We start from the raw sequence: 12027 nt of genomic DNA, 5'->3' as shown, positions 1-12027 counted from the left end.
TTCCACTTAATTATGTAAATTTGAGTAATTTGTAACTTACTTCTGACAATATATTAAACTCAGGTAATTAGGGCACCATTTTGCACTGAAGAGATGTTATAAAATTTCTAAATAGTACTCAAGCAGCCTGAGGGAGTTAATGTTATTTAACAAAGGCTCACATGGTGCTTACTATATGCCCAGCACTATTTATAGTGCTTTGTATAAATATTAACTCATTTATAAAGTATTCTCAGTATACTCAGTATCTAAATCTTAATGATTAGGTTAATTAATATTTACTAATGAATTAAAGTGAAAGACCACATTCACTTCTTTTTTGAAATAAAAATTATTCATTTCAAACAGTTAGTTAGGTTCTCACATTAACATGAATCTGGTCATCTTGCTCTCCTTCCTGAAATTCTTCAATGGCTCCTCGCTGCATTCAAGACAAAATCCAAATTCCTCAGGAACTCATGAAGGTGCTCCAGCAGCTGACCCCTGCTTTCCTATTTTGTTTCACCTGTCCCTCAAATACTAACAATTTACAGTTAGCAAAAATGTGTTCTGACTTCCATATCCCTACTCATTTGCTGTCATTCTGTTTAATTTGCCCTCCTCCCAATTTAAACCTTCCAGTTCCTACTCACCCTCAAAACACAGCTCAGGTATCGCCTCCCTGAGAGTTCTTCCTGATCCCCAAGGTTAAGTACAGGACTTCTCTGCTCCCACCACTCTCTGTGATCACTTTCAGCAAAACATACAGAAGGGCAGTGTAACTGCTTATTCATTCATTCATCTCCCCACTTGTCTGTGAATTCCTTTAGGGCATGAACTGTATCTTTTATCTCTGAATTCCCAGGATCTTGCACACAAATTGATACAGAGCAAGAGCTCAAGTAAACAAAACAAGGAATGAATACATGAGCCTCATGAACTCACAGAAAATAATCCTGATTTTATTTCTGAAGCAGAGAGAAGGGGCTAAAAATATCTATGGTGCCTAAGATGCCATAAATTAGATCTGTTTAATTACAAGGAGAGATACTACTAAAAGATTATGCCCAAAGAAATAATAAAGACCTTATAGAATCTTCTTTCGTTTTCGAGTCTCAGTGACTGCTCTCAGGCAAACTAGAAATGCCAAGTTGCAGTAAAAGGCCTTAGTCTCCGAACTGCAGTAAGAGTTAGCCTATGGCAAGTAGATCTTTCCAACTCTGACTGTCAGATTCAGCCTCAGTTGTCAATGATTTCCAGTTGTCATCTAAGAAACATGGTAAACTGCAAGGGCTCCTCAGGTGATCCAGACATCAAACTAATACATACTGCCAATACTTTCTTCTGTGTCAGGGAATGAGACAATTCTTTATAAGAATTACACTGATAGCAAGACAGTATCTTTACTTTCATTTCTGACTTGAATTAACCTATTTTATTTTGTTTAACGTAGAACCTACCAATTCATTCATAGCTCACCAAAAGCCAGTCATTCTTCCCTATTTTGAAGTCTACTGCTGTAGCAAGTAGAAGTCACAAGGGCCAAGGTATCTTCAGTACTGAGTGGACAGGACTACAGACCAGAATGCTGGAGAAGTGGTGCTCCTTACATGGGGAAAAGATAGGGACTGACCTGTTTTCCAAAAGTAGTATCATTCACCAACACAGAGAAAGGAAGAGGGTACCTGAAAACAACATTACCAGCATGCAGCAGACACTATGGGATTTCAAAGTTCAATCCTGTGGTTTTCTTTATCTGCATCTCTACTTCCTTCTGTCTCCCTTCCTCTGCCAGAAAGCCTTTGTGATTTTTTTAAAGCACTGACTACATCAAAATCCAGACTGTAGGAAACTCAACAGGAAGAAAGACCCCATGTCTTCAACAAACAAATTGCAAAGGTAAAAACAAAGAAATGGAGGAGAAAATCACATGTTCAAAGACTTAAAAATAATCAACTAATTGCCATCTGAAGACATTATTTTGGTTCTGTTTCAAACATACACACATATTTTATACACACACACGCATTATACATACACATTATATATATATATTACATACACATACATACATACATGGACACGTATACATATGCATACAGATATAGCATATTTATGAGACAACTGGAAATTTGAAAAGACTGGATATTTGATTTCAGTATTAAGGAATGATTCTTAAATTTTTTAGATAGGATAATGTGGTTACATTTTTAAAAGAATCCTTACCTTTTGGAGATGCATATGGAAAATTTTTTAAGAATGAAATGATATAATGTCTAGGTTGCCTCAAAATAATACAGGAAGGGGAAGAAACAGATAGGGAGTAGATGAAACAAGATTAGCCATGAGTTGTTAATTGTTGAAGCTGGGGGGTTGTTGTACCGTTCTGTCTACTTTACCATGTGTTTGAAACTTTTTATAATACAAAATTTTAGTGGGGCTGAGAATATTCCTCCACAGACATAATTCTAGTTTATTGAAAAGAAGACAGGGAACCCATGTCCCTGCTCCTTCTGTTTTACCATGGAAACAAGTCAAAATGGGAAAAAAATTAGGTATTTACCAAATATTAATTCAAATAATAGGACCCTTCATTAAAGGCTTAACATATATTAGATTTTCTACAATAATAATATAACTTTTAAGGATATTACTATAGTAGTCCTTTAAATTAATTTCCTACCTTATATTAATAAAAATTTAACAGCGCTAAGTATTTGGCTATAAATACAGATTTAAATAATATTTTTCTACTTCTACATATTTTACACATACATAATTACACACACATAGTTAATATAACTTTCACATTATCAAGATGCTTCCTAAAGTACTAATGAGTATATACATACATCTGAAAATCTTCATCCTGACTTTGATCCAGTGAGGTCTAAACAAATTTTGACTACATGAACAAATCCTATCTTAATATGTACATTAGTGTGTGTATTGACTGCTAGGCTGATGCATATAAATACACAAAATATTTACATACTCTCAAATTATTTCCTGAAATTAAACAGTAAATTCAAAATAATTTCCAGGCGTATCTGTGGATATGTAATATTGCTTAAATATGGTGTAATGGCAAACTTTTTTTTTAACATAATTTATAAATGCCAATAAACAGCAGCCCTAATTACATCAAGAGGACTGCTACCAAAGAAGAAAGGAGGAGAAGGACACCGGGACGCCTTTTCTGAAAAGTAGCTATGCATGGCACATCTCTAGTGTACACAAATCTGAATGAGCTGAGAATGTTGCAGTTCAGATTATTTTTATGATTTGAGTTTCATTAGGGGTGTCTAGTCTTGTTTTTTCAGTTTTTCTACAGTACAATCTTGGGTTAAATAGCTTAAAAAATCTTCTCTTTGAGGACTAAAACAAGGATAACAATTATGTAAACCCTGCCCAAATACCACCTCCCCTTTCCCATATGCATGGCTTTGGCTTGAGAGCGTAAGAGGGTTTCGACCCCTTGGCTCTTGTTGCAGCCCTGCCGGAGGAATCCTGCATAAACTCCCCTCGAGCAAAGCCCCGGGCCTGTGGTTCTTTTGGTTCCTTTCTGTCCCCCTTTCTTTCTTTTTGCACTGGGAACGTCACCCTTGACTCGCATTAGGATTACGCCCATTTCACCGAAGACACCGCGTCTCCGGGGCAACCGTGAGCAAAGTGGGCTCACGGGTCGGCCGGGCCAGGCCGGGCCGAGCCGAGGACCACTCCACCCCACGCCGCGCCTCTCACCTGCCCGCCGCCGGGGTCTCCCCGCACCCGCGTGTCCAGCGCATCGTGCCGAGTTTCGTCCTCGCTGCCCGAGCTGTAGATGAGCCGGACTGGCACGATGCTCTGGCGCTCCAAGAAGCGGCTTTCGTTCCTCCTCTCCAGCTCCGTCAACAAGGCGTCTCCTCCAGGCAGGAAGGGAGTAAGGAAGGAGTGGGGAGAAAAGGCGACAATTATCCTGATTCAAGACCATCCATCCTGCGACGTCTCTACTAGGAAAATCCCACCGCCCCCTCCTTCCCGGACCCCATCTGGGACCGACTCAGAGAGAGAACAACCTAAGAGCCTAGGACTAGCTTATCTCAGAGCATCCAGGATCGGGCCCAGCGGCAGAGCACCCTTTGCCCCTCCACCCCATTCCTCTTATTCGGAAGAAAAAATAGACATTTGACCGAAGATTTCTAGTGCATTCGCGCATATAATTTTGCTCCACTTCTCATCACCCTTCCAAATAAAAGAAAAATCCCCGCGCACTCGGGAAATGGGGGTACCCCACTTCAACGCGCTCGAGGACTCCAGAGATTCCCGGGAAATGTCATGTCTCGGAGCCACAGAGGGCGGTGAACTTACCTGCCCGGCCGCAGCGCGCCGGGGGGCAGGTCCCCAGGGTGCAGAGCAGCAAGAAGGGCACGGACGCAGCCGCCGCCGCCTTCATGGTGCTGCCCGTCAGCCCGCCTCGCACGAGACGTTCAGTTCCTCATGCGGGGGCAGCGGGCTGTAGCTCCCTCACCCGGCGCCCTGACTCGCCCTTCTCTGCCCCCTCCCTGCTCCGGCCGGTGCTGCGGCGGCCGCAGCGCTGCAGCCTCCACCGCGGCGCTGCCTCAGTGCTGCATTGTGTTCCGCGGGCGCTTCCGCTGGCGGGGGGAGCGAGCGAGTGCTGCATTGGGCGGTTGGCTGTAGCTAAGTGGCTTCTAGCGCCTCCCACCTCATCCCCTGGCAAAGGCAGAGGCGGGCGAGGAACGTTCGGCAGGGAGCTCGCGCTGGGTGCACTCGACCCCCGCGCGCGGCCGTGGGCGCGCGCAAGAGAGTCAGCTGGGAAATGTAGTTCTCCCTCCGCGTCCTGCTTATCTCCACGACGGCGCGGACTGTCGCGATCTAGTGACCGCGGTGTCCTCTGCATCCTGCACAAGGGAAGGAAAAAGGTGAAAGAAAGAGGTCATCGCTGGCAGCCTCCTGGCACCAGGGATATCCATCCGCGCCGAGAAGAAGCTGAAGTTCATCCACATTGTCTTCAAAGAACTGCAATGTTTCCCACAAATTTGGTAGTTACTTAAAATATTATCAGGAATCCTACTGTCACGAGTACACGGTAAGTTAATCATTCAATAAATATTGACTGAAGACCTATTGTGTGCCAGGCGGTTGGCTAAATGCAGGGGACCCACCGTGAATGCTGTGGATATATGTGACGCTTTCTCTGAGGTAACTATTCAGTAAACAGGCTATTTTTTAACAAGTAGGCCATTATTTACAATACGCTGTAAAAATTATGTATTACCTAAAAGAGGATCCTCTAACCCAACCCATGGGTTGTCAGGGAGAACCTCTTGGAGAAGGTCTATGCAGGAACTTAAAGGATCAGTGGGATTTGGAATGTAGGATTTAGTCCAACCATACAGGTTTTCCTTGTTTCTCTACTAGCTACCTCCTTCAAACCTATCTGTGAAAATCAAACAAGGGTAACTCTACTTTCTCAGCTGCTTATTCCATTCTCAAATTCCAAATGATAGAAATTCTTCAGGCTAAAACAATAATAAAATAATTATCAACCTAATTAACAGGTAGTATTTCACAGCTTTTCAGAGTTCACATATATTAAATCATTTGAACCTTAAATCAACCATTTGGTAAGTATTGTTACTTGTTAAAGAAGAGAGGGAAACTTAAGTAAGAGAGAATAGAACCCAAGCCCCTCACTTCCATCCTCTGCATCATGGGCCCAACTTCTTAACCCGGTCACTAGTTGTAAGAATTATACAGGTTTTGTAGTTTTTGTGCTGTTCTAGGTATATGCTATAATTTTTAAAAAATTTTTAAATGTTTGAAATATTTAAAATAATTTCATAGGCTAGGTGTATTACCCTGATGTAACAAAAGTTAAAATGGTTTTTTAAAGAGCTTAAGAAGACACTGTTCGTCAAATTTATAAATCTAAATTGTTAGGTGTCTGACGTATTTGAGAGAATCAAATAATAAATTTCAAATTGTTTTTCCATTAGTTATGTATATAGTGCTTAATGTTTAGGGAAATTTATTCTGTCACATTTATAAGTTAATTGAATGTTAATCAAAGAAAAGTAAAAGTGAACATCTTATTTTTATAAAAGTTAGACTATAAGCTGAGCTTTAAAGCTTAAGGAAAATGACATTTTTTAATTTTTGAATTACCCAATTAAATACTGATCAAGATACAAATAATGGTAGGTATTCCTTTTGTGGACTCATGCCCCCTTCAGGCAGAAAAAGCTCAAAACATGGTGAAGGGTGTGGCGCTTTTTAAGGATCTTAAACGTGCTGCTGTACATGACCACACTGTAGCAAACTGCCTCAATCACAGTGACCTTCAAGGGGAAAGTAAAATAAAGATAGCGACCAAGCCAGGAGAGGTAAACCACTTTTTCACCACCAATGCTCTCACCCAGTTCACCCCATTTCCTGCCATATTGCAGCATAAATGAAATAAGTCTTCCTAATGCAGTGGTAAAAGAGAGGGACACATTTTGGGCAATCGAAGTCTAATACTGGATTGTGGTGACTCTATACATTTTCTAAAAATCATTGAACCATATGGTGAATTTTATGATATGTAAATTATACTTCATCAAAGCTGTTAAAGAAAAAAAAAAGAGGGGCTATGACAAAAGAGAGATTCCTAATTTAGTATAAGGCCGAGGTTTCAGGTTTGGGAGGAGATGAGATCACATCTAAGAAATGCTCTGTTTTTACTACTCTGGAAAAGTGGAGTCAAATAGAGGAGGAAAAGGAGGACTAATGATTAGGAACAGAGTAAAAGGATTTTTTGCATATCTCAGTCATATGCCAGCACTTTTAACTCTTAGTAACTCTCTTTTAACGTGAGTGAGTTAATCTTTCTGTTTTTAAATATCAGGACTTGTTCACAGCCTTGCCAGTTTCCTGATGTAAGTTGATGTAAAAATTGGGAAAGATTGGGACCCTGAAATTTGGAAGGTAGACATTCTCATATAAAACTGAGAATCGCAAACCCCCAAGCCACCCTGATCCTCCCGTGCCAATAGAAACAGTGTGCTTCACTGCTTTTGCTTGAAAGGATACTAGTCTTCCTTTCCTTGAAAACTGTGATAATTTCACCTGGGGCAGATGTCTTGCAAGGTGGTGCTCATTTTCCCCAAAGACCCACTATAACCACCCGTTGTTGTCACTAGACTCATAATTAAAGTCAAATTTCAGCATGCTCCAGAGTGTCAGTATGCACTATGACCCAGGAGGAAATAGCTTACATGCAAAATAAATTGCAGTATTTTACTAATATAGATCAATAGAGACTTGAGGACTATGTATGGGATTCCAAGGGTGTTAGATCAAGAAAGGCAGAATATAACACTAGATTAGCCCGAATTCATTGATATACGTATGCTCACTAGAATGTGGCTTTAATGTGTTAGCTGATGTAGGTGGAAACTCTTCTAATAACTTACCTTATTGGTTGACTGAAGTTTGGATTCAGTGGTTGCCTACATTTAATGAGATTTGAGATGCCTGAGCCACAGAAATGAAATAAATGGGATGACTAACAGAAACTTAAGGTCTGGTGGCTCAAAACCTTCATGACCTCTCATTCCATTTCCAAACCCAAGCAAGTTCAGAGACTCAGAGCCTCTTTTGAAAGAGAGGCTAGTTAGTTCCCCTTGAGGAATGACCGCGTTGCATTACCAAAAGTATATTCTATAAATCTCCCTCCAAGTCTTGTGTAAAGGGACCTACAACCATTTACCAAAGTGTGCCCTGGGGAAATGTAAATTCCCCAATCTTTTAGAGGTAGAGACTGGCTTTAAATTGTTACTTGTTCCTTGGGACACAAAAGACAGTGGCCCATCAGTCAAAGTGGGGCTTATTGTGGTTAGGAGATAGAATCTTAGCCCAAGTTAAACTCACAGTGGACAAGTTAAATTCCACAAGTTAAACTCATGGAATAGCCTTGTGATTGCTTCACCTGTTCCTGAATGTCTAATTAGAATAGATATGATTTACAAGTGGCAGAAGCCCCACATTGGTTGTCTCACCCACAAGGTAAAGGCCTTATGGTACAGCCGAATTCACGGGACTGCCATCCAGTTACCTGATGGCTGTTTGTTTCCAAGTAGCCTTTACAGTCATAGCAAGGGCAAAGATTCATCCTCACTGGATAGATATGTATTTTGAATATGAATTTGCCTTCGCTTCTCATAATACTTATAACAGGATCACCATCCATGGATTCACAGAATTTTTGTCCACCGTCATTGTATTATGCACAACATTTGCTTTTGATTAAGGAACTCATTTAACAACAAAGGAAATACAGAAATGTGCTCTGGCCATGGAATTAACTTGTCTTACAATATACCCATGGAATCATGTCCCCCACAACAGTATGTTCAGGTCCCAACCTCTGGTCCTGTGGGTGTGAACCTATTTGTTAATAGGACCTTTGAAGATGTTATCAGTTAAGGTGTGCATAGACTGAATGAGGTGGGCCTTAATCCAATATGCTAAGGTCCTTATAAGTAAAGGATATTGGACACAGAAGGAAAAACCATGGAGATCAGCCAGAAGGTAGAGTCAATGAAACCTGGAAAGAAAGGAGAAGATACTGTCATCTGCACTGCCATGTGATAGAAAAGCCAAGGGACCCCAAAGATTGCCAGCCACCAGAAAATACCAATCCTTGGAGGAAGCACGCCTTCTAGCCTCTGATACCATGAGCCAATACATTCCTGTTGTTCAACCAACCTATTGTATGGTTTTTGTGTTAGCAGCTAGGAAACTAATACAATATGTGTATTTTTAATGGAATATTCCTTTTTTTCTCCTTCTCACCCTTCTTATTTTATATATGTTGATGGAGACTAACTCTCCAATTTAGTCTTTATGTAACAGAATATTCAGTAGACTCTGACTGAATTTGAGAAATATCTAATATAGCCAGAAATGGATACAGTGATATAATGACTCTTCATTTTGGAGAGAGAGTGAGGACTTCTTCATTTGATGTAACATGTCCATCTTGTTAGGTGGATTTCCCTGAAACCAAGACAGAAGCTTCAATGTTCTTTATTATCTATTCTCAAAAGTCAGACTCCATCATTTCCACAGTATCAGGTCAGCCCTATTCATGTTACAAGGTTGCAAATACCAGGAAGTAGGGATCATTGGGGAGCATTTTAGGGGATGGCGCACTTGGGATGACATTAAACTTCCCTAAGTAGCATTGCAGTACTCTCTTTTTTTACATTCAGTTTTATTGAGATATATTCACGTACTATATAGTCATCCAAAATGTATAATTAATTGTTCACAGTACCTTTATATAGTTGTGCATTCATCACCACAATTAATTTTTGAACATTTTCATTACCACAAAGAAATAAGAATAAAGATTAAAAACATCCCGGACTCCCATCACTCCCTATTCATTTACTTTTTGTCCCCATTTTTCTATTCATCTGTCCATACACAGGATAAAGGAAGTGTGAGCAACAGGTTTTCACAATCACACAGTCACACAGTGTAAGCTATATAATTATACAATCATCTTCAATAATCAAGGCTCCTGGGTTACAGTTCAACAGTTTCAGGTACTTCCTTCTAGATATCCCAATATACTAAAAACTGAAAAGGGACATCTATATAACTCATAAGAAGAACCTCCAGAATGTCCTCTTGACTCTATTTGAAATCTCTCAGCCGCTGAAACTATTTTGTTTCATTTCTCTTCCCCTTTTGGTCAAGACGGCTTTCTTAAGCCCATGATGACGGATCCAGGTTCATCCCCAGGAGTCATGGCTCACAATACCAGGTAGATTTATACCCTTGGGAGTCATATCCCATGTGAGGGGGAGGGCAGTGAGTTTACCTGCAGAATTGGCTTAGAGAGAGAGGCCAAATCTAAGCAATGAAAGAGGTTGTCTGGGGGTAATTCTTAGGCACAATTACAAGTAGGCTTAACCTTTCCTTTGCAGTAACAAAACTTCATAAGGGCAAGCCCTAAGATTGAGAGCTCTGCCTTCTAATTTGGTAGCCCCCAATGCTTGTGAGAATATCAGTAATCTCCCAGGTGGAGAAGTTTAACATTTCCACATTTTCCCCTAGTCCCTCAAGGGGATTTTGCAAATACGTTTTTATTCTCTGCCCTAAATACTCTGGGATGTATCGGGGCTTAACACTAACCTGTACAAACCAACCAGATCTTGCTCCCTATTCAAAGTTCCAGGTAATTATGATATTTGAATAAACTGACCATACAGGTTAAATTATATAGCTTGTTACAGAAAATGTAGATTTTCACCAAATAAACATCTTTTCCTTTGGTCTCACATAGAAGTTGAAGTTTTAAAACACAGTAAATATCATCCTTTTCCCTTTAGTCTGGTTTACCTAAGTCCTGACCAAGTCCATTTCATTCATGTCTCTAATTGAAGTCTGATCTCTTTTTCAGCTTCTTTAACATTTGCTGTATGGATTAATGCTGACATTCATAGCTGCCAAACTCTGACTCTGAGTCTCAGGTGTCACGTCATACAGATCCCTGAAGTTCCAGGGATCTATCAGGGTTTACACAAAGAGCTCAGCATCTCAGAAATTAGAAATAGCCCTTACAACTCAGGAATAGATGTAACTGCTGTAAGAGCTTACAATCTAAGAACCTTTATCATAAGCCTTCCCCTGATAACCTATGCTCTCAGATTTGATTCTCAGGATTTGCACCTTATAGTTAGTCCATATCACTGAGATATTATAATGTTTGTCTTTTCATTTCTGGTTTATTTCACTCAACATACTGTCATCAAGGTCCATTCACATAGTTGCCTACTTCACAGCTTCAGTCCTTCTCATGGTTGCTCAATATTCCATTCTATATATACAGCACAGTTTTCCATTCCATTCATCAGTCTATGTAGCCTTATACCACCTCCATCCATTGCAAGACTGCGGTACTCTTCCACCAAATTTTTTCACTTTTTCACTGATCTTCCACAGGGAATTGCCCCAGGTTCCATCAGAACTCCTACTTGCCCCTCTTGTATAGCAGGAAACTATTTCCTCTTAATACTTGGGGCAGTCATCCCAGATTATACAATCACCCCCTGTTCCAGTTTGGATGTATTATATCCCCCAAAATGCCATGTTTTTTTCATGAAATCTTGAGGGGGAAGAAGTGTTTATTAGGTTGGAATCCTCTGAGTGTTTCCTTGGAGATGTGACTCAATCAGCTGTGGGTAAAAGTTTGAATTATTTCCATGGAGATATAGACCCCGACCATTCAGGGTGGGTCTTGATTTAATCACTGGAGTCCTATAAAATAGCTCATAAACAGAAGGACCTCAGAGAAGCTCACAGAGACATTTTGGAGATGGCCACTGAAAACAGACTTTTGCTGACACTTTGGGGATGCTAGCCCAGTGTTTGCTCTGGAAAAACTAAGAGAGGACAAAACACCCAAGAGCAACATTTTGAACAAAGCACAGGAGCTGAGAGAGGAGCTGGAACAAAACCCAGGATCAGTAGTTGCCAGCCACGTGTCTTCCTAGCTAACAGAGGTTTTCTGGATGCCATTGGCCTTCTTTTGGTGAAGATATACTCATGTTGAAGCCTTAATTTGGACATTTTCATGGTCTTCAGACTGTAAATTTGTAACCAAATAGAGCCCCTTTGTAAAAGCCAATCCATTTCTGGTATTTTGCGTAAATGGCAGCATTAGCAAACCGGAACACACCCTATTGTCTGCTTTAGAGGTTAGAAGGAGTCCAAAATATGCCATGGCTGTCACAGCTCCCAATTTAATGGAATCCCTGATGTCCTCTAGAGGAAGCATTTACTCTTTGAGATATTAAAAATTCTAAACCCAGAATGGAATCACTGGAAACAATGAGAAAAAACTTTGCTAATGGCTCTTTTGACGTATTCCACCTATTACCCTGTGTAATAACTGTGTGATTTGAGTGGTGTATTATTTAGACCTGGATTCAGTTACATAGATCAGAGAATCCAAAATAACAGTAACTTAAATGAGAAAATTTCTCTTACATG

The 12027-nt window shown here is 40.4% G+C and overlaps 2 protein-coding genes across 10 annotated transcripts in view; one reads left to right on the top strand and one right to left on the bottom strand.

Moving 5' to 3' along the window:
- Positions 1–4730, bottom strand: part of ADAM22 (ADAM metallopeptidase domain 22) — a 285191-nt gene extending 280461 nt beyond the window's left edge. For 8 of the 9 annotated variants that reach the window (XM_037836582.1, XM_037836583.1, XM_037836585.1 and 5 more), the window contains exons 1-2: positions 4330–4730; positions 3724–3884 (exon numbers count right to left, since the gene is read on the bottom strand). In XM_037836582.1, coding sequence (XP_037692510.1) covers positions 3724–3884; positions 4330–4414 — 246 coding nt within the window. In that variant the 5' untranslated portion in view covers positions 4415–4730. The remainder of the gene's footprint in view (positions 1–3723; positions 3885–4329) is intronic. The other variant, XM_037836591.1, reaches the window with a different exon arrangement.
- SLC25A40 (solute carrier family 25 member 40) overlaps positions 4727–12027 on the top strand; it is a 206643-nt gene continuing 199342 nt past the window's right edge. The window contains exon 1 of the mRNA XM_037836597.1: positions 4727–5068. The gene's annotated coding sequence lies outside the window, so the exon portion shown is untranslated. The remainder of the gene's footprint in view (positions 5069–12027) is intronic.

This window comes from Choloepus didactylus, chromosome 5 (genome assembly GCF_015220235.1).
Source record: "Choloepus didactylus isolate mChoDid1 chromosome 5, mChoDid1.pri, whole genome shotgun sequence".
Lineage (NCBI taxonomy): Eukaryota > Metazoa > Chordata > Mammalia > Pilosa > Megalonychidae > Choloepus > Choloepus didactylus.
Note: the sequence above shows the minus strand (reverse complement) of the source record. Positions and strands in the feature narration are given on the sequence as shown.